The 22,899-nt window shown below is 36.1% G+C and overlaps 2 protein-coding genes across 3 annotated transcripts; one reads left to right on the forward strand and one right to left on the reverse strand.

Moving 5' to 3' along the window:
- Positions 1 to 630: 630 nt before the first annotated feature.
- LOC110689368 (vesicle-associated protein 1-3-like) lies at positions 631 to 5,240 on the reverse strand. 2 transcript variants are annotated; one of them, XM_021866147.1, is made up of 11 exons: positions 4,881 to 5,240; positions 4,709 to 4,799; positions 4,511 to 4,581; positions 4,344 to 4,425; positions 3,960 to 4,072; positions 3,666 to 3,836; positions 3,514 to 3,552; positions 3,018 to 3,059; positions 2,749 to 2,790; positions 1,311 to 1,388; positions 631 to 909 (listed from the first exon to the last, which is right to left on the reverse strand). In XM_021866147.1, the coding sequence occupies exons 2-11, from the start codon at positions 4,755 to 4,757 to the stop codon at positions 799 to 801; spliced, it is 798 nt and encodes a 265-aa protein (XP_021721839.1). In that variant the 5' UTR covers positions 4,758 to 4,799; positions 4,881 to 5,240; the 3' UTR covers positions 631 to 798. The 2 variants fall into 2 exon arrangements, with proteins under 2 accessions (XP_021721839.1, XP_021721838.1); XM_021866146.1 differs by having other exon boundaries at positions 4,709 to 5,239.
- A 3,674-nt stretch (positions 5,241 to 8,914) lies between these two features.
- Positions 8,915 to 12,482, forward strand: LOC110689369 (BAG family molecular chaperone regulator 7-like). The gene is made up of 3 exons (XM_021866148.1): positions 8,915 to 9,694; positions 11,325 to 11,606; positions 11,984 to 12,482. The coding sequence occupies exons 1-3, from the start codon at positions 9,023 to 9,025 to the stop codon at positions 12,203 to 12,205; spliced, it is 1,176 nt and encodes a 391-aa protein (XP_021721840.1). The 5' UTR covers positions 8,915 to 9,022; the 3' UTR covers positions 12,206 to 12,482.
- Positions 12,483 to 22,899: the final 10,417 nt, after the last annotated feature.

The raw sequence follows: 22,899 nt of genomic DNA on the forward strand, positions 1-22,899 counted from the left end.
AGTGCATTTCTGATGAACATGATGAATTTGGAAAGTTCGAAACGATCAAGGACGAGGTGGAAATAATCAGGGTAATTGATCGGAAGGATGACAACAGAGAAAAGGCAGAGAAGGATTATGACGACGATGACGATTATGTTACCAGTAATACTTACTGCTGTTTCAGGTTTCTTTTCTGGGGTGGTTTGATAGGAATAGGGATAATTTCTCTGATGGCAGGTTTTCATGATTTTCCAGATTATCATTCACCTGCTGTATCTTTTACTCCTACTTAAAATACATTACCTGTTTAGGAATTGGAAGAATTTTTAAGAAAAATCCTGTTTTTATGTAATGTGATGTTATTCTTCAAGTATGTCATGTTCTTTGCTGATGTTCTCTGTCTATATTATGAAAGTGTTAACATAAAATTTTGGTACTAAATTATGTATTGACATCGACCAAATCCTAGACTCTTACAAGGGTTATCCGCCTTATCCCCCCACTTATGATCCTTGTAAAGTAACCAGAGTACATGCTTATTTAAGAGGATCCCAATCACTTAGTAACAAAATGTTAATACGTGGGCATATTCCTTACAATTTAGATACGGAGTAAAGCAAAAGCAGAAAGTGAAGTAATAACCAGAGATTATCTTTCAGAAAACCTAGATCTTTGATCATTAATTTGAAGTCAAAAAGGATAACAGTAAAATGCTAATTAGCTACATCAAGATAAATAAGTGACAAGTTGTCGCTTGTATACACAGTGGTGAATGGTGAATGGTGATGGCAAGATTTCCTACGGGACTGCAGAAGGCTACTTAATCACATACCCAACAAGAAAGCCAAGGAAACAGGCTAACAGCACGAGTGGAACTACATTACGGCCATTGCTAGTCCTCCTGAAGATTTGCTTCCTAATCATTTCCTGTCCAAAATAAAAATCATGTTGGCCAAAGATATTATGTTTTTCTGCAAGAATTTCAGTCTAAAGTTCTAAAGAGGCTATTGACTTTATTTTTTCAACACAGGTTAAGTTTCAGAAGAATTAGTTGATAGTTAGAAGAAAGGGACAGAATATCCAAATCTCAGCCAAAACAAGCCACAACAAATGCTTGTTTTTGAAACTGTTAGAAATAACAGAAACTCAGAAAGCATTGAAACTTGGTTTATATGGAATTGACTAATAGATATCACATACCAACAAAGGGAAATCGTAAGCCCCAGCTACTAAATTAGATCATATACCAACAATGCAACAAAGGGGAAACAATTTGCTGATGACACAGACCAAAACAGAAAAAATAAAGCAGTGATTTCAAAACAAACCACTTCGTACTGCAGCTCCTGATTTTCTTGTATCAAGAAAGTCCTTTCGCCGATAAGCTGACAAACCCTATCCCAGTCCTGAAACGTTTAACATCAAATAATTTTACATCAACTGTAGACATTATTTAGATATAAGAAGCATAAGTTTGTGTGAATCGTATGCATGATACACTATAATGTCTATTAGTACACATCAAGGAAAGTTTTTCATATATTTTGTTCACAGCGAGTTCTGAACTTCTGATAGCTTTACCACATTTATCTGGTTGTCTTCTATAGCATATTATCATACCGTCAATTTTAGCCAATTATAAAAGAGGAAATGAAGATCATCAAATTCCTCATATTTGGAAGAACTAGGAACATGAACGAAAGAGATTGCTAGAAGAGCTCTCTTACAAAGGAATTATACTTTCTTCCTGCAATTGTGTCACAACTCACAATAGTAAGAAGGTATATGCATTTACGAGATGATATCAAGTGCATCTGGGAATAGAGCAAAAGACGTTTATAGATTAACTTACCAGACGTAAACAATTTTTTTATTAAGTTAAAATTTGACTTCACTTTTACTTCAGTTGGTTAACCTAAAGACCTCATCCTCAGCACTCCCTCTTTTTGGCCCATGACTATCAACACTAGTTTCATCCTTGTGCAATAATACCTTGGAATACACCTAAATACTGCATGTCAATCACATGACTAACACTCTCTCTAACTACCCTGATTGTGGAATGTATATAGTCAAATACCTGCTGAGGCTCTGAACTGCAGAGAAGGAAATACTTTCGAATTATCTGATAGATAATGAGCAAAAGACCCTACACGGCTACACCACTAGTCCACTACCATTTAACACGAATTTAAAAGTGTATCTGCAAATATATTAAGAATTTTTATTTAATGCATATATAATGGTTTAAAGTTCAAATCTTATGAGTTATGAGTTTATGACTAGCTTAAATAGATCTTAGCAATCCTTAGAGAGTTAGAACTTACATTCAGGTATTATCAGCTTACAATGGATTGATAAGTGGAAACTTATAAGAAGTAAGTCACTCATCAAGATTTTACCATTTCCATTTTGCTTTGTGGATTCATTAATTTAAAAATCAACCAACTTGAGAGATTACCTGTTGATCAACACTTCTTTTCCATTAAACATCCAGTAAGATGCTAAGATTGGTAATCTCTCAAATAATAAAGTAAACTAAATGATGCTAAGGTCACATATATCAACTCTAAATACCATACACAGCTCACACCCAGAAAAAGTGATGGAATTTTACAGGAATCATGATAAGCAATAACTTAATGAAGACTTTTATGATCATTTTCAATTTAGGTATGCCATAAAAGAAGTGATATAGACATATAGTAAGAGAAAAGGCTACTTCCATATGCAGAGCTAAGATCAAGAATATTCAAATTATTGTACCTGAGAAAGCTGCTCTTCAGGTTCAAACGTAGAATTTGAATCCTGAATTCAAAAACCAGAGAGTTAAAACACTTGGCTGAAACTATATTTAACTTCATGACCCAACATTCAAGATGTAAAGGCAATAAAGTGGGGAAGCATTAAAAACAAAGAATTTTAAGTCTGAAATGCATGACCTACTTTGGACTTTTGGAGTCATAGTACACCACCAATGGAGTTTTACATTATGAGCATTAATTTAACAATTGCAAGACAGAGAGAGTAATCACCTTGAAATTTTGATCTTCGTCCTCTGTGTCAGTGTTTGAATCCTGGTTAGATACAGCAATACAATTAATTATGCATTGCTCCATTGATTTAAATGACATGTTAAGGAGAAAAAAATCCATCAAGGAAAATAGAGCTAATGAGAATTGAGAAGGGGACCTAAATTACAAATATAATCACTAGTGTTAACATCAGAATAGCGTAAATAACATATGAGTTTAGGCGTTTAGCCTTGGTTTCCACCAGCATGCTTTCACAGTTACACCAGTTCTATTGGCCTACATTCAATTTCACAAGATGGAAGTGGAATTAATGGAAATGACCTCCTAATGAATCCACAAGGAATGACAAGTGACTAATGACTGATGATTTAAGATTATTAAATATTAAGAAAATCACAAGATATGTGTGACTTTTTAGAGCTTCAAACACGGAATTTCTTACAGCTTCAATCAAGCAACTTTGATGTAACATTAAGAAAGTGACAAGATTTTAAACCTTGGGGGATTGATCATGGAGCTCACATCCACTTTTTGCCTGAAACACAGAATTAAATTACCAAAGCTTGTAAAACAGTCTGAGGAATGAGGATCCAAAAATGCACAAGTAGCATTTTGAAATGTACCCTAACAGCAGAAATTAGCACTTACAGCATCAAATAATTCCATAATATGATTTTTGTGATCCGGGTTCTCAAGCTCGTTTGCTTCAGGCGAAAAATCTTCTTCTGAAACTTCAGGAATAGGGGATGGTGGATTTGCAGTCACAAAGACTACCCTCAACTTTAACTCCTCAACATCATTGTATTTATCTTTTCTGAACTACAATGACAAACAAGACACAATACAGACTAGTGAAAACTCACAACACCCATTCCTTTATTTTTTTTTCCCCCAATTATCCTCAATGAAAAACTCATCAACCTAAGAAAAATTTTATCATACCATATCAGAGGTTATAGCTTCTGCACTCAACCCAACTGGTGCTATCATACTTTGCACTAGAAACTTGTCTTTTGGCAAACCAACAGGAAACTCCTTTTGAGCTTGCATACTAACTAAAAAACACCCAATGTCAACATCAAATAAGTAACTAAAAAACAGACACATTGTTGAATTACACTTGAACACTTGAGAAATTGTAATGTTTTGCACAATTCATTATACACCCGAGTGTACCTAGAGTCGAGCAAAAGCGTGCTCATAGCCTTGGGTGTACCTAAGAGCTATGTACACTTGGGTGTATAATATACATAACACTCTAATTAATCAACATATTCAACCAACAACCCAAAATTTGCATAAATTAACCCATAACAGAAAATTTACCTTTAACAACACAGGTTGAGCCAGGAGATATCAAACCCACATTGGGGCGAACACAAAATTTTTTGGGATGTGTTGTTTTAACCTTGAAATTTCACAAAACCCCAATAAATTTAACAACACAAACACAGAATTTAACAAAAAGTTCTTAAATTTAACGAAAAGGGTACCTTAAAGACAACATCATGATCGATTTTGTTGGTTAATTCAACCCAAACTATGCTCAACTTATTCAATTGAACTGGAAAACCCCAATAAATTTGCAATGCAGAATAACACAAGAACAATGTAAGTTAATAAGATTGACTACAAAAGGATAAAAAAAAGAGAAAGAAAAGTTTAAGAAGAGAGAAAATGGAGGAACTTACATGGGAATTTGAGCTCAGAAGGTTGAACGTTAATGAATTTTTTGAGCATGTTGCAAAATTAACTGGGTTTTCTTTGTATTTTATGACCAACCTATGACATAAGAGAGATTATTACAGCAAGAAAAGAAGAAGAATAATTTTAAATTTCTAATTGCAGAAAAAAAGATGGGACCTCGATGATTTCTTTCAATCGCTACAAAGTTGTTTTGCATCCTCTATTAGATTCACTTTCTTGATTTTGGGGGGTAAAACTTTACGTAATACTGTGGTATTTTTTTGTTTATTTATTTTTTTGTCTAATTAGCTTTTTTTTTTTTTTTTTTTTTTGTCTAATTAGTTTAACAGGTTACAACTTTACAATTCATGTAAGACAATTCTTTTCAAAAAAAAAAAGACAATTGGTATATTTTTTGAGAAAATTTGTCAATTATAGCACAACCGTATTTTATAAATTACAGTCATTTAATAAAAAAAAAAATTGCAAATTGCCGGCCAAAAGTACTAGTAATAAATTGCAGATTGCAATTCGGTAAAAAATTTTCATTTATTTGCGTGTTGAAAAATGTTCGGTTTTAGGGAACATTTTAGTTTTTAAGGACCCAAATTGAACTCAAAATTTGCAAAGTAATAACGTAAGTGCCTCGTTTTGCATATAAAAAATGTATCGACTTGTGTGCAACTAAATTTTACCATGAAAATGAGACTCTTAAATTAATTTTTTTTGCCAATTTTAAGCTCATTTACATCATAAGGGCTAAAATGGCCGATAAAACCTTAACCGAATATTTTCGACAATTAAATCGATGAAATAATTGAATTGTGTTGCAATTTACAATTTATTAGTACTTTTGAGCTGCAACTTGTAATTTTTTTAAAAATGGCAGCAATTTGCAAAATACTAATTTTAAATGGTTGCAATTGGAAATTTTTCTTTTTTGAGATTGGATGCATATTTAATCTAATAGGGTTTATTTTAGCAAAATTGGAACATAGCTTAGATAAGAGCCTAGACAAGCAATTAGAAGTCGAGGTTGCAACCCTAAACGTGTGCGCTTAGCTTGCTAACGTGTTGAGGATTAATTTGCGTTATTGAAAGTTGGTCTCAGTTTTCCTCACCTATGTCTCCAAACCTTATCATTACATAATACAAAATTTAATCTTCGTCCTCTATCGTTTACTTATTAATAAGTAAATGAAAATTTTGTATTATATTTGAGGTCAGACAGAAGTTACATTATACAAAAATTGAATCAATTGAGGTTAAGTTAAATTAGAATAGAAATTGGTAAAATCAGTTATGATAATGTGATGGCCTGAATTTTAGATTTGTTAACTAATAGGAGTATTAATTTAAAATAGTCTTAATGAAATGAAGTATTATAAGTTCAACCAAAATAACTCAAGACATAATGAATAATTTTACATTGAACATAAACAATGACACACTCGCAAAATAAGCTAAAAAAATCCAGATAAATTCAAACATTTTTAATCAAGCCAAAGCTTAAGTAGGTGCATATAAATAATAAAGCATAATTTATTTTTGGACATTAACCATGAAATGGAGTAGAATTTGTTATATACACCAAGATATATCAAGGCATAGAGTTGTTTGGAGATAAATCTAACAACAAGAGTGAAGTAGCTTAGTGTCAACTGTCAATCAAGGTTATGAGTCCTAAGATAGGCAACTCGTATAAATCTAACAGCAAGAGTGGAATTGCATTATATGTTATGAGTATATTCTAAGGGGTCAATAGCTGGTCGATATAATTAAAATAAATATTGGACAAAGTCATAAATAATACCTCTCTTTCATATCTTTTGCGACTTTTGCCAATTAGCCCCATATCGACTCTATCCAATTAAACCTTATTTGTTGAAAACCTCGTCCATTAAGGGGTCCTTTAAATTTGGCCGTGATCTTATTATCATTGCGCTACCCTCCTCAATAACCAGATCAATAATCTGTATAAATTGTAAACCGGGGTAGTCGAGTGAGGATAGATACAAGGGCGAAGCTACGTGGGGGGCGGGTGGAGGCCCGACCCCCCATGGCCCAATTTCGTGGTTTATTATTTTAACTCTGGCCCCTATAAATATTTAGAATAAATAATATTCATGTTACTTATTTTCATATATTAAAGGCTTGCCATAGTGGTTTGAATCTCATTGATTGGTGTTTAAGGTCCTAGGATCAAGCCTCCTAACTAACAAGACTAGTTTTTTTTTTCTTTTTCAAATCCCAAACTGATGGCTTCGTCATTGTTGATTTGTTTCACTACTCAATCAGTAATTTTATTTTAGTTTCTTAATTTTTTAAAATAATTTGTAAAATTCTTCTTTATGTTAATTGCTAAGGTTTAAGGATTAAATACTAGGATTAGTTTACTCATTACTAAACTTTTTTAGATGATCCATTTAATTTTTTCACCCTTATTCACCTAAGCTACTTTGTTTGTCATTTCCTATTTATATATAAGATACGTTATAATTAAAAATTATCTTATTATATTCATCTGAATTTATTAATACTTCGTATGTTTTTTTTTTTTTGGGTAATGTTTATACTTAATTAGATATAGTGATAGTTAACGAAATATATTATGAAGCTTGTCTTAATAAATCTAGGCATATATGCAAGAAGAATAGAGGAAGTTGTTTGTATATCATCAAGATTGATATGTATGTTATTATTTTGATAATTGTGATATGTAGGATATCTCATACAAAATAATCTAACAAATACTTCGTATATATTTTAGTAGAATGCATGGTTTAAAAAAAGATTGAATGAATTTTTTTTTCCGTACAATTAGAGTATCCAACCATGTTCACATTAATTTTATTTTATTTTATTTTTATTAAAGTGTTAGTCGGTCCCTAAATCTTTAAAATCCTGGCTTCGCCCCTGGATAAATAACAATCATAACATGAAGACTTTAAGAGTAGAGTGGATTAGTGGAGTGGCGTAGCGAAGTATCAATTAAATAAACTAAACCAATCAAAGATAACCTCACAAATTAAATCCACAAATAATGAAGTTGGAAATTAAGGATGAGTCAAAGGAATAGGAAGACGTAAACCAAGCAAAACATCAGACATCCCCCACCTAATGATGAGAGAGAAACATTAACACAACTATACTTATAAAAGAGGTATGAATTGGATATTAAATTCAAATAAAATTAGATTAAAGGGCCCCACTTAGACAACTATTATTTGTCGGATATACCCACGTGGCCCACACTTGGTTCCCATCAACTCCATCACAACCGTCCAAAATTATACATGTGAAAATGTAGCTTTTAAATTTCTTAAAGGGCAAAACAGGAAAGTAGGCAGAAAGAAATTAAGAAAAGGAATCTCCTTTACTCAAAAAGAAGCCAAATTTTCTAATAGTATACGGTGCAATGATAAAGAATGTACGGAAAATGAGTTTGTGACTTGTGAGTTTAAGAGTGAAAATTCGCTTATTATTGACACTAATTCGTGTTATTTTGGAAAAAATATAATATGATGTACTCAATAATATTTTACATGTTGTATTAAAAAGACTTTATTTGAAAGAAACATGAGGTTGCATGATCAAACACAATACAATATAAGAGAACCATATAAAATATGTGAAATGTGACTTGAACAATAACCATGCAAACATATCATGATAATAAGATGTTGTGGATTGTGAATTTGTGGTACATGAGCTTGAACCGATATTTAGAAACATTTGATACTTGACATTTTGACAACATGTAGGCGATGTAGCTTGTGGCATGAGCCCAGCTAACCCCAATTTTATGAAGGCTGAAGCCATCATGACCCATGTCCATTTTTATCCTTGATACCATTTTTAATCGTTTGGGAGGCTTTGCTCGAAAATATCTCTTAATCACGTACATTCAATTTAGCTAAAGACCAATGACTAATACCAAAGTACAAAACACTACCATTATTAGGCATTAGCCATGTTATCTCACATACAATTGTTACAATCAATCAAATACAACATAAGGTGTACGAGTATACTCTTTGTGCGACAAGTAATTTAAGACGAAGAGAGTACAAAGTATTAAACTTTTTTTTTTTTTTTAATTCTTTAAAAACCCGCAATCAATTGGCCGTGACATCCTCGTTAACAAGTGTGGAATTCCCAAATTACCCTTCACTCTTTCTAATTCCTATTCAATTCCCCTCATAATTAATCGCTACATTTCCCTTTCAATCATCATCAATTCTTCATTTATCTTCATCTTTCATTTTCTCTCTCCTACTTCTTCATCCTCTGAACAAAAATTCTGGAAAAAACAAAAAATGAGCTACAAAAATTTCGAAATCATCCAACAATCATCCCCATTTTTCATCACTGAAACCACCATTTTCCCCCCAAAATCTCTCTCCTTAAACCCCTTTTTCCCTCCTCCAATTCCCTTCGAAGAAGATGAAGAACTCATTTTCCCAACCCCATTTGACTCAATCTCCGATCTAATCCAGATCGAATCAACCCCATTTTGCTCGTCCTTCAAACGAGTCATTCGCCGATTTGACTCGTCCGAGTCGTACCTGAAGAAGATCTCCGACCGAGTCAGCTCGCTCGAGTCGAAGTTCGACCGACTTCTGCTGTTGAAGGAGAAGGAGGAGAAGGAGAAGAAGAAGAAGCAGGAGTTGAAACACTTGGATAGGAAGTACTCGTTTACGGCTGAGATTAAAGGGGATGTTGAGAAGAAGTACAAGTGGACGGCGGAGATTGAAGGGGATGATGTCAAGAAAGGGAAGAGAGGAGAGAGAAAGTATCAATGGATGACTGAGATTAAAGGGAAGGAAGATGATAAGAGGGTTTACACGTGGAAGGCTACTATTGGTGGTGATAAGAAGAAGAAAGAGATTGAGAAGAAGAAGAAGAATGGTGGTGAGAAGGGATCCTCTGCTACGCGCATTGTTGAGATCGAAGAATCACCTGATCAAAGAGCTGTAGTTTTACGTCAGGTATGATTTATTGTTCTTTTGTATATACATTTTGTGTTTAATTGGTTTAATTGAAGTTATGATGTTGTAAACTGAGTAAATTATTTGATTTTATTAATTGGTATTTTGAAATGCTGTATAATATATGATTTTGAAGTATTTTGATGGGTTGTTGTTGATGATTTGATGAATAATATTGTTGGGTAAACCTAAGGTGAATTACTAGGCCATGTAAGGTAGATATACCCGTTTTTGTTGTGTTGATATGGTGATCACTGAGATTGAAAGTGATGAACTTCGAATCGTAGATAAGATATTGTGGTATGTGAACTGGTTTTTGAGGTGTTAGAAGATCTTAAGAGGTGGTATATGTAGACTGCAATGCTGTAAAAATGATTGATCTAATAGGGATGTTGATCTCACAAGAATATGATAGTGTTAGAGGATTGTGTAGGGTTTTGATTGATTCGTTGTGTATGTCGGCTTTTTGAGTAGTTAATACTTATTTTTGGAAAATGAGAGTTTGGACTAGGAAAGAGACCTACCTCTAATCATTGATGCAGAACATTGGTGAAATCATGTGAACTACTATGGTAAACTATGTTACTCAGACTCTTCATTGTCGGACCCTCGACACTCGGATATGTGTGGGACACTTGGACACTTCATTTTAGTTCAAAATCATGGATATTTTTCACAAAATAACCGGGTCTGACACGTATTCGTGCCAGACATGGGTACCCGAGTCCAAGTAACATAGATGGTAAATGAGTATAGATGAGAAGTTGGTTTCAAGGGAGAAACGAAAGTTATTGTATGGAAATGGAAGAACTTATAAGCAGTGATTTCCATTCCTCCAATTCTCCAATATATTTTATACCTCCCAATGCATTTTCTTGTGGTTAGGGCTGATTTATCCCAGTGATTCAAAATGAGATAGCGACTTTAGGTCCTCTGGTCAATTTGAGATTTTCGTTTAACTCTTCCTTTCCAATTTTCTAGAAATTGTGTAAATTTTGCATAAGTAGCTTCATAAAGCATCGAAAGGAAGGTGTTTCTACTGTTAGTATATGCGATACCAGCTAACAAAAAATTTTCTGATGTTGGTTTGACAAACTATTCAATGTAAGTTAATGTCTTCACAAATTCAATAATACTACCTCTGTTAATTTTTATGTGCAACTTTGGGGGTATTATTTGTGAGATATAAAATATTCCAAAGTTGCACATAAAAATAAACGGAGCTAGTAGCTCTTTTTGAGCTTGAGTTGTAATCACCTTGGAGTATTTGGTACATGCATATTACTGCTATGGAATGTATGGATATCAGTCATATCACATGGGTCAGTGAATCCACCTCAGGAAAAGTAATCTGAATATAAAGGACTGGTAAACAATCATATATATGCTCTGTAGGTGTCCAGCTCCTGGTGTTCTCATGGTGACAGATCCTACGTTATTGTAGAAATCTCAAATGAAGTACTAATTTAAAATCCTTGAGTGTTATTATTTACTCATTGCTAGTCTCATGTTCTGTTTTGCTGTTTTTATTATCATTTGTTCTTAAATTTAGGACCTCTTTCCTTAAACATGGTGCTAGTTCTTTTTATTGGAATTTGGAAATCTTATACTTTTGTTGTATTGGTGTCAGGCATTTGCCAAAAGAGCTTCCAATAGCAAGGGGAAAAAGAAAGAACTATCACCCATGGATGCTGCAGCTTTGATCCAGTATAGCTTCAGGGCTTATCTTATTCGTAGATCTCAGGCCCTTCGTGCCCTTCGTGAGCTGGCAATTGCAAAAACCAAGTTGAAGGAACTCAGGGCTATGTTCCACAACTTCTCCTACCGTAGCCGTGTTTCCCGTGATGCTGAGGAGCGTCAGAAGTTCTCGGAGAAAATTATCGTTTTGCTCCTCACTGTGGATGCTATCGAGGTGAGAACTTGTTTCACTCGTAGTCGTAGTACCTTGGATGGTTAAATCTTTTACCTTCATGTAAATCTGCCTCCACCTAATCTGAATATCTAACCAGACCAATCCAAAAATTTAGTTTGAAGGTAATAAGGTGATTATATATCCAGAAACTGATTTTCATTTGATATAGAGTCTTGTGCTATGAAAAAATGGATATCTTTGAACCAACTTGATACTATTATGGAAATTTAGGTTTCAAAAATGATTCTGTACCCCCAAAAACCAAGTCAGAAATCATCCTGAGTTCTGATTGAATTCGACATGTCTATCCTTTTATCTTATCTACATTCAATGTAGGGGGTAAATAAGAAATAACCTATCTTTTTTACAATGCTCAGGGAGTTGATGTGATGGTGAGAGCTGCAAAGAGGTCAATGGTTGATGAGCTGGAGGCAATGCTTGATGTGGTGGAACCCCAGTCTGATGGGAAATCACTTTCCATGAGGCGAAGGACCTTCGACATGCCTAGTGGTACCATCCAAAAGGAAATTGCAGAAGGTGTTGCCCAGGTCGTCCAAATGCTTGATGAAGAAAACGGAGCCTTTGAGGCGTGCGTATAAAGAAGTTGACTGCACGCATAAAAGCATGTTATTCAGCTGTGTTTGTTGTTGTATGACTTGTATCTTCGTAACTTCGTTAATGTAGGAGGTTAGAGTTTGCAGTCTGGAAACATTTTATATTAAGCGGCTGGGTTCTTAGGTGTAGCGTAGTATGTATTCTCAAGAGGATTTCCCTACCTATTAGTCATGTACTATTGAGCATATGAGCTTACTGTTTTGGGATGGTGTTGAACAAGTTTATGTGATCTGGGTTTTATGCAAGTATTGATTTGGTGAACCCCGTTACTGCCTTTACAAATACTTCATACAGTACTATGTATCCTTTTTTGCTTTTGTTCCGGAACTTGGAGTATGAGGTTTAGTACTTTAGTTGAGCAAAAAAGGAAGCTCAGCTGCTCCGGAACTTTGAGTGCCTTCATTTCGTGAACGAAGAACAGGCACAATATGAGGTTTAGTCGAGCAAAAAAGGTAGCTCAGATGCACACTAAGTTTCTTCTGGAATATCAGAAGATGGTGGCAGACCCTAATGCCCCGTTTGGTTTAATGTAAAACATTTTCAAGGAAAAACACAATTGCAAATTAGTTTTCCTTTGTTTGGTTGCATACAAGAAAAGTCCAAGAAAAATAAAAAATAAGAGTGGAAATGTAAGGATGAATGAGAGGGAAGTAAAAAAAGAGGTAAGGAGGAGAGAGGAAAATGCGGCTTCCCTTGTTTTTGGAAGGAAAATTTTTCCATCATTAAAGTATGGAATTTTTCACCCTTGAAAAATTGTTTTCCCTTCCTTAACAAACCAAACAAAGGAAAATGAGAAAAAATTGGAAAATTTATTTTCTATGAAAACCTTTTACATCATACAAGAAAAGTCCAAGAAAAATAAAAAATAAGAATGAAAATGTAAGGATGAATGAGAGGGAAGTAAAAAAAGAGGTAAGGAGGAGAGAGGAAAATGCGGCTTCCCTTGTTTTTGGAAGGAAAATTTTTCCATCATTAAAGTATGGAATTTTTCACCCTTGAAAAATTGTTTTCCCTTCCTTAACAAACCAAACAAAGGAAAATGGGAAAAAATTGGAAAATTTATTTTCTATGAAAACCTTTTACATCATACAAGAAAAGTCCAAGAAAAATAAAAAATAAGAATGAAAATGTAAGGATGAATGAGAGGGAAGTAAAAAAAGAGGTAAGGAGGAGAGAGGAAAATGTGACTTCCCTTTTTAAAGGAAAATTTTTTCATACTGTGGCAGGGTACTATTCTACCACTAGACCACTGGTGCTTGTTGTATGGAATTGTTTTCATTAAATTCACATCTTATACAATGAATGAGCACCACTTTTTCTTCTTCATTTGGAGTTTGTACTGACTACTCACATCTTCCTTTGCAAGCAAGAGAAGAACTACGAGTAAACGTCTTATGATAAAACAAACAAACTAATTAGTAGGAGGATGGTATACTTAGTATAAGAGTAATCTATACGGAGTAACTTGTAAATATAGGGATCAAGAAAAATAAACGATACTGGTACTACTAAGGGTCTGTTCTCTTACGTTGAATTTCAGTTCAGCTCAACTCAGTTTTGTTCAGTTCAACTCAGTTTAGCTTAGCTCAGTTCAGTTCAGTTTAGCTCCTAATTTCCTTCTCTTATAAAATATTAATTTCAGTTCAGTTCAGTTCAGCTCCTAATTTCCTTCTCTTATAAAATATTCATTTCAGTTCAGTTCAGCTCAGTTTGGTTCAGTTCAGCTGAGTTCAGTAAATGAGAACAGACCCTAAGGGCTTGTTTGGTTCATCTTATTTTTGCTGATTTGATATGATCTGATCTAGTCCAGTCTGGTCTGAACTGAATGTCTGATTTGACTAAACTTTGACCTTAAATATACAATAATCTATACGAAAAAATATATCAAGTGGGGTCTTGCTAGTTTCGTAATAATGTGTATTTTATTAACATATGATTTTCATAATTTTTTTCATTACGAAATCAAAGATATTCAGCGATAAAAGACTGCACATAAAACAATGATTTGATCTGACCTTATTTTTTAATCTGAACTTATTATTTCTTAAATAAGTAAAAAATAAGGCGAACTAAAATAGGGATAAGTTGTGGTAGTAGAATAATATTGTGTGTGATTAAAAGCTCTTGTTATGCAACAAAACCTTACACGGTGTTATCCCTTTATAACCCCTCGTGAAAAAGAAGAAGCGAAAGTCATGAAAATAACTCCAATTAATTGCAAGACCTTGAGAAAAACGGGATCTTTCTTCTTTGAAGAAGCTTCCAAAAGTCGTTTTCTTCTGACCAAGCATTATGTTGTTCAATTCATCCATCCACTTTGTAAAACAAAACTATTTCTTGGTTACAAACGAAGGCATGAATATTGAATATGAATGCATGATGCTCATGTCATCTTCATATGTCATACTATACTTCCGGACGCTGCATTTAATTTATGGATCTCCTAAAGTCATCACCCAATATTTAATCGAGAAAATCTTAGTTTATCTTTATAATAATAAATAAAAGTCATTTATCTAGTGGCATTTCTGTAACTAACTCAACAAAATATCTCAGTCAGGTTATTATTTTCGTAAATAAATCAATATATATGGTACCCGATTTTAATAAAAGTTGTTGATTTAATTATAAAAATATTACTAGATCAACATTTTTTTTTTGTTAACCGTGAAGATAAACTTCTCTATTAAATCAAATGGTCATATAGACCATTCATATAATCGTATTATTCATGAGTTTGTGATCCCTTTTTTCAACTTTTCCACTCTTCATTGTCATGTGATCGTGTGATCAACTCTAGTTCATTAATTTTGATTTAAATTAGATTATTCATTAATTGTTACCACCTATAATAAATGGTTTATTTGTAGTCAAAATTCTAGATGCTAGTATGTCACGCCTCACGCTAACAATTTCACTAGGTAGTTGATAATCAATTCATGAAAAAAATTAGTTGCACAACTAAACTCTTACAATTGATTTTACTACAAATAGTAAGTGTTTGCCAAACAACACTTAAACTAGTAATTAAACACACAATTTGTAATAACCAACACCACATATTTTGATTGTAAAAAAATAAATAAATAAATAAAACACGTATTTACAACTGGGAATTTAGTTCCAAATAAATCATGACTTTAGCTAGCACATACAAGTATTACTATACAAGTTTTGAGTTAATTAGAGTGTTCAAAGTAATTTTTTTTTTTTTTTTTGAGAGAGTTCAAAGTAATATCTGGTATAATAATATTTGAACTCAAAACTAATAGTCCTTATAAAATAAGGAATAATAAATAAATATGATAAATTATACAATTATAGTCCTCAATTTGTCATTGATGACGTAAATGGTTAAAACAAATAAACTTTGACAAAACTATATAACTATAATTACATTGATATGATTTCTCCTACTTCCCAACTACAAAAATGAAAAAAAAAGGAAATTTCTTTAGAAGTAACATTGATCAATATAGGTAGCGTGTTTCATGCCCAAATAGAATTATTCAAATAAGGAAAGCAATAAAGTCAAAATCATGAATGTCATTTATAAAATTACCATTAATTATTACGTTTAAAAGGAAAAAAAAAAATATTAGGTGGGGTGGTGAAGTTACCAATATGGCAGATTGGCAATACATCCTTATAAATAAATAAATAAATAAATAGGGTGAGAACAAATCTAATTTCTATGTTCATTCTTTACTGCTTCCATATAGTATACTAGTATATACGTTCATTCTATACTGTTGACCAGTTATTAAGTCTTCAATTGTTGGCTTTCACGGAACTTTCCTGTGCCAGTTTTCTTTTCTTTTTGTTTTTTATTATTAAGTCAAGAAATTTTTCATTATTGGAAAAGGCAAAAATGACTAATTTTGGCAATTTCACTATAAGTTTATAAAATTTATACTCGTATTATTTTGATATGAATCTCTTGTTATTACAATTTATATATCTGTTATCTTTTAATAAGTACATGTTTTAAAATATACTTGTGTTCCTGCTGATTTCTGCTTCCGTTGATGTCCGAGGGCTGGTAATGGTTTACCGTCCAATTGCTCACCTACACAGCCAATACAGAATAGCTAACCCGGGGGTTATCCGGGAATAACCTCTCCGATGTTAAAGTCAGTACCTTTGTGAGAAGAAAGTGAAAGAAGAGAGAGAAAGTGTTTTTGAGAGAGAGAGAGAGATTCTACCCCTGAAGTGAGGATTTGCTTGGGTATTTATAGAAACACAACCAAGCAGGTGCCACCTATACAGATAGGTGGCACACCGACCTTGTAAATAGCAGGTGCCTACGCGGCACCAAACAGCTCTCCACGTGTCAGAGGGACATGCCACGTTCCGAGAAGCAGCTCTCCAAGTGACAGAGACTGATGCCGGTAAGGACATGAATTATTCAATGATTAACGAGGGCTTTAAACTGCACGACACTCTTTTACCGGCATATTGTAAATTCTACCGGTATATCCCGTACAACTAGCCCCCCAAGTGAGGACGTTAGTAAAACTGACGTGCTCACTTGCAATCGAACACGGTGCTGGTACACAATATACCATACAAGAATGATTAGAAAACGAAAAGATCCACGATTTTGGCCCTTAAGTGAGCAAATTGACGATAGGACTGTGCTCAATGTAAGACGAAGAAAATCTACGATTTGCCCCCCAAGTGAGCAAATTTGCCGATAGGACTTTGGTCAATGTAAGACGAAGAAAATCTACGATTTGCCCCCCAAGTGAGCAAATTTGCCGATAGGACTTTGCTCAATTTAAACTAAAACCGAAAATATTAGTGAATATGGTTTCACTTTATTTGAATTTTGCCCCCAGGATTTGGCGGGAAACTTAATAAAATAATGGGGCACGTGTCAGTCATCAAAGTAGGGTGTTTTTGAAAAGGCGTTTTATTACAGCCGTTGGATTGCATGCAGTAAATGTCACATCAACCGCTTCATTTGGACAGTATAAAATAGTGAATTTCGTACTTTTGACCCTTCATTTCTTTCGCTAAAAAAAAAATTTGAAAAATTTCTACTTCATTGCGCTCGTAGTACGCACATATTTCTGCGATTCAGGGGTCGATTTGTCAAGGGTTTGTTCAGTTGTGTTGTGATCGGTGGTTGTAAACGGAGGACACTTAATTCCCGAGTTACGCTTTCAAGAGTTGAGTTCAAAAGAGGTAAAAAACCCTAACTTTGTTTTCGATTTCTCACTAGTTTGTGGTTAAGTAAATTTTGCGTTTATTTCATTATTTTTGAATGTCTAGTTTTGGAATGCGTGCAAATACGGGTAAAGCCAATGAGGCTGAACTCTGTACACCCTTAACTTCTATAGAAGAAAGAGAAGCTTATTACCGCCATAAGTTTCTGGCTGACGCCGAGAAGGCTTTGCGTCCTACCAACCCCGATATTCCGGAGGACACAAAGATTGCCGGTGTTGAGCCTATTAGCGTTCATTATCATTTGAGGTCAAATTTGGATTTATTTAATCAATACGGCACTAATATTGACAGGATGCCGAGAACAAAACACACCAGTTACCAACCTGAGGTTGGTGAGAGCAGTAGACGCTCTAGTGGGGGAGAAGATGATGATCCTAGGCATGAAGCTTCGGATATCAGAGAAGAAGATATCCTGTCAGTAGAGGAAAGTCTGGAACGACAGGGAAGTAGGGGTGAAAGCATTGGCGATGAGGAAGAAGAAGAGCAATCAGAAAGGCTTGGGGAGGGAGAAGATGATGACGAAGAAGACGAGACCGACGAGGATGTTCGGGCCGACTTCAATCTTGCTGCTCAAATTGCTGAAGAGGAGCGGCTCGACGAGGAATACGACTCAGATCAAGATGATCCGAAGTATCTAGAACCCCAAGAAATTCCCAACAGCTATGAGATAACTGAGTCAGATGTGGATCCGGTATGGTTGCAGACAGCCACCGAGAAAGACTATTGCCAACATGGCAAACGCTTCTACCGTCTTCCTGACGGCTATGAACTGAGACTACCAAGCGAAGGTCAAACGGCTTTGGATTTCCCTGCCGGTCACATTGTCGTGTATGCAAAGCATTTAGAATTTGGTTTACGGTTTCCACTCCATCATTATATCGAAAAAATATTCAGGGCTTGGAATGTTTCAATTGCACAGTTAACGCCTCCAACCATCCGAAACATAGTGTCTCTTGTCTGGGTTATGATATTTATGGACTTTCCCCTTAACCTGAACTTGTTTCATAGATTGCACTGGATCAAGAGAGATAGCCAGTCACCCGGATGGTGGTCCTTTTTACCGCTCCCGGTAAATGCACTGTGTGGCCAAAATTGACCAGTTGCAAGAATTGGAAGAATGAATTTTATTTTATGAGTGTTCCCGACGATTTTACTGTCCGTAGGACATTTCACCATCCATACAGCATGTTCGAGACCATACGGTCGAGAGCGTTAGGAAAGATGGAGAAAAAAGCTTTTAAGTGGTTTAATTGTACATATGTTAGGGCTGGTAAGAAGAATAAAGTTGTTCCGGGGGTGTGGCTTCCCCATTGTAATTATATACTAGGCAACGCCCCTCTTTCTCATGTCGGTCTCTGCCATACCGATGCTTTTGGTATGGAAACATTTATAAATTATATATATTTATTTATATTTATCTTTACTGTACTTGCACTTTGCATTTGGCAATAAATTGACAAGTGCTTTGCCTGCTTATTTTCTTACCTGCCTGCGTATATCTTACTTAAACTTGTTTCTTGTTTTTTTTTGTTGCTTTGTTTACAAAACGCTTATGTTTACCTTTATGATGTTTGTTTCTGATGTTTCCACCGCCAGGTATTGACAAACTTGACTTCAACCGGCTAGGGTTGTATTCTGACGGGCGAGTTAAGCAACAGTGCCCAGATCGGCCAAAGAAGTCATACGACACCCTTCTTGTCTTTGCCACCAGAGCCTCTAAAAGAAAAAGAACGAGGCAACAAGATATGGCTCCTACCGAACGTGTTACCAAACCCCGAACTCTAGCTGTGAAAAGGGGTGGAGGGAATGCGTCTAAGAGGACATCTGAGTCCTCCGACCGAGAGCAACAGAAAAAGCAAAAAAAAACATGATGGTGATGCGGCACCCCTCGAAAAGGATGCACAAGGGGCCTGGCCGGAAGGGGTCGTTAATTTGGAGGACGAGACCGAAGCCAATCCGCCGAAAAAGTTGACGGTCACCTTAAGGGAGCCGAATGTTCCTGGGGCCGGCAGTAGCGGGGCCAAAACCGACCAGCTGGCCAACATCGACAAGCCTCCAAACAAGGAGACTCCAGCGGTCCTCTCGACGCGCTCTGGCGGTCCCAGCAAGAGCGCTTTCATCCCTGCTCTTGTCGGTGACTTCATCGAGATTCCGCATGTTAGGATCCCGGAAGAGGTCGCCGAGGAGTTGGTTGTACCTTTCGGTGCTGCCAGTGACCCATGGCATCCCCGAATCAACGTTAATCGCGGGGAGTCCGTTCTCAGTGACGACCCTAGCACTGGCGGGAGCATGGGGTGGAGGATGCTCAAGGACTTGGCAACTCCAGCCGACAGGCCCGCCAATCGCGTTGCTGCTCCCTGCGGCCAACTTATGAACAATATGCTCCAGGTAAGGCAGTGCTCTTACCTGTAATATTAATTTTATAGATACGTATTTATTTCTATTTTACATTCTCTGTATTATTTATATGTCGACATATATTATTATATTTTTTTATTTATTTTATTAACGACAATATCTGTTCATCGTAAACTAGACCGTCAATTCTGCTGTTGAAGTGGTACACATGTACCAGCATTATCAGCGCGCCGCCGATAAAGCTGAGACCAAGCTAAAGAAGGCCGACGACGCTTGTAAGCTCGTCATCAAGGAGCCCGATAAGGTTAAATTTGACATGAAGACCTTGCAAAAGCAAGTGTCTGAGCTAAAAAAGAAGTTGACAGACCAGGAGCAGTTAAAAAAGAAGGTTGCCAACCTCGAGCAGAGTCTGAAGGACGAGAGGGAGGCTAAGGCAAAGCTGGCCGGCAAAGTTGAGGAAATGGAGCGTGATAAGTCGGGAATCAGGTGCCGAGCTGTTAATCGGTTCCTGCAGACCGACCTTTATGCCAACTTGCTGGTTGACCGGTACACTTCCGATTGGGTCTCTGCGCATCGCTGTGTGTGCAAAGCTGAGGGGTGGGACTCGACGAAATGGCAGGCCGTCGGGAAGGCTTTTAATGAAGAAATGAACCACTCTCCTACCAGCTATGAGAGTGAATACTTTGACGAGCTCCCACCGCATGCTGTGATAACAAACTTAGACCCACGCGAATTGCCAGAAGTAGAGTTTGATGACGGCCTTATAAGTAGCCCTGTTACCACTCATGCTGGTAAAGATGGGTCTGCCGGTCCCTCCAACAAAGATACTGTGAAAGAGCCCGTTAACGCGGCTGAAACAACAAAGGAGGCCGACAAGAATTAATCAAGGAAGGCAGTCATCGTTGGGCTTTTATGTTTATGTTTGTCTGTATCTGTTTCTGTGCTCAAACAATTATATTTGTCTGTACTATGCAACCTTATCTGTGTATGTCTGTATTTAAAACAATTATTTCTGAGTAATTAGTTTATTTACTTCTTTACCATAATTCTTACTGTCGTGCATATTTTGTTTATGCGATGGTTGTTACTTACCTTTTAACTAACACTTAATGATTGCATTCCTTGAATCGTTTTTTAGTTATTCTCTCGGTTTTTAACACGAATTTACGTTTTTTCGGCATTTTAAAGTTACACTCTTCGGTATTGTATTTGTAAATAAAATTTTGGAAAACCAAATAATGCCTGCATTCAGCTTTGTTATCGGTATTTTCAAGTTACACCTTACCAATAATACTTTGTTATCGGTATTTTCAAGTTATACCTTACCAATAATACTCCCCGAGTTTTTCGACAAAATTTATTCGTAAACAAATTTTGGGAAAACTCCGTAATGCCTGTCTTGAGTATCGGATGTGAAACATACCGAGATAAAGTATCCAACCTTTGTCAGGCTGAGCAAAGGCAGTGGATCAAACCGCACTTTCAACTCCCCTTGAGGTCCATTATTATTTTATTTCATTATTTTTCCCTCACTTGAACGACCGAGTCAGCTAGCTAGGTTGTGATCAGATCGTATCGAAAGTAGTTAGAGTGATTGTATTTCATAAGTATTGAAATAGGTTACAATGCTAGTAAACGCCATAAACATACGTATGACAACATGTCATTAAAATTTATACTACATAAAATAGAACACATTTAAACTTCACATGAAATACTTCTTTAACACACTAGCGTTCCAAACATTCTTCAGGGGTACTCCTTCAAGGGTCATTAGCCGATAAGACCCTTGACGAAGTGTTTCATATATTTGGTAAGGCCCCTCCCAGGTTGCACTAAATTTACCCTCTGCGTTCCCTTTGCCGGTTGCGGCCGTTCTACGCAGAAGTAAATCACCATCTTTCATGGGCCGATAATTGACGCGCCGATTATAAGCGTGGCTCATTCGGTTTTTGTATGCCACAGATTTTATGGCTGCCGTCAGCCTCACTTCCGGTAGAAAATCCAATTGCTGTCGAAGCAACAAATCATTTTGACTTTCGCAGAAGTGTTGTACCCGAAAAGTAGGTAGTCCCACTTCCGCCGGAACCACTGCCTCTGAGCCGAAAGCGAGGTTGAAAGGAGATTCCCCCGTAGTTTCTCTTGTTATCGTACGGTTCGCCCACAAAATCTCAGGTATCGGATCCGCCCACAAGCCTTTGGCGTCTTCTACTTTTTTCTTAACTGCCCCTATTATCTGCTTGTTAGCGGCCTCAGCCTGGCCGTTTGACTGTGGGTGACATACCGCCGCATACGCAAACTTCACTTTGTATATGCTTAGCAAGTTCTTTACCGGGCTACAGTCAAATTGTGATCCGTGATCAAACACCATTGCTGTCGGAAATCCGAACCGTGTAAAGATGCTTTTCCAGATGAACTTTTTTACCTCATTCGCTGTAATCTTTGCTACCGGTTCTGCCTCTATCCATTTGGTGAAGTAGTCTATCCCCACAATTAAAAACTTACGGCCACCTGTTGCCGATGTAAACGGGCCGATAATGTCCATTCCCCACTGAGCAAATGGAATTGGGTTAAGAATAGGTGTTAAATCATTTGGAGGTTGATTAATCACCGGTCCGTACTTCTGACATTTATCACATCTTTTAACGTATTCCATGGTATCTGCATTCATTGTCGGCCAATAGTAGCCCCGCTTCATTGCTTCCAAGGACATTAACCGACCCCCCGCATGATTACCGCAATCACCCTCGTGTATTTCTTCTATTAATCTTGCCGAGTCATAAGCTGTTATACACCTTCGCAACGGTAACGAAAACCCCCGTTTATACAACAAACCTCGGAACATGAAAAACTAGACGCTATCTTTCTGGACCTTTCTTGCCTCCGTATTATTGGCAGGAAGGACATTATATACCTTGTAAGCCAAGATATTGTCATACCATTCCCATCCCGCAGTTGTACAATATATATCCTTAAGAGGTTGTTCATCAATACTTCTTTCTTTAAAAACCTCTACCATAACCGTCCTCTCTAAGTCGTTGAAGCTTGAACTTGCGAGTTTAGCCAATGCGTCTGCCTGCGTGTTCAT

This window comes from Chenopodium quinoa, unplaced genomic scaffold, assembly GCF_001683475.1.
Source record: "Chenopodium quinoa cultivar QQ74 unplaced genomic scaffold, ASM168347v1, whole genome shotgun sequence".
NCBI classification, from domain to species: Eukaryota; Viridiplantae; Streptophyta; class Magnoliopsida; order Caryophyllales; family Amaranthaceae; genus Chenopodium; species Chenopodium quinoa.

Coding starts and splice junctions, on each gene's coding strand:
- LOC110689368 (XM_021866147.1), bottom strand. CDS start 4,757: ATGCTCAAAAAATTCATTAACGTTCAACCTTCTGAGCTCAAATTCCCA. Junction 1,389..2,748: donor CTGAAGAGCAGCTTTCTCAG/GTACAATAATTT, acceptor TAAACGTTTCAG/GACTGGGATAGGGTTTGTCA. Junction 910..1,310: donor AGGAGCTGCAGTACGAAGTG/GTTTGTTTTGAA, acceptor TATTTTGGACAG/GAAATGATTAGGAAGCAAAT.
- LOC110689369 (XM_021866148.1), top strand. CDS start 9,023: ATGAGCTACAAAAATTTCGAAATCATCCAACAATCATCCCCATTTTTC. Junction 9,695..11,324: donor GAGCTGTAGTTTTACGTCAG/GTATGATTTATT, acceptor TATTGGTGTCAG/GCATTTGCCAAAAGAGCTTC. Junction 11,607..11,983: donor TCACTGTGGATGCTATCGAG/GTGAGAACTTGT, acceptor TACAATGCTCAG/GGAGTTGATGTGATGGTGAG.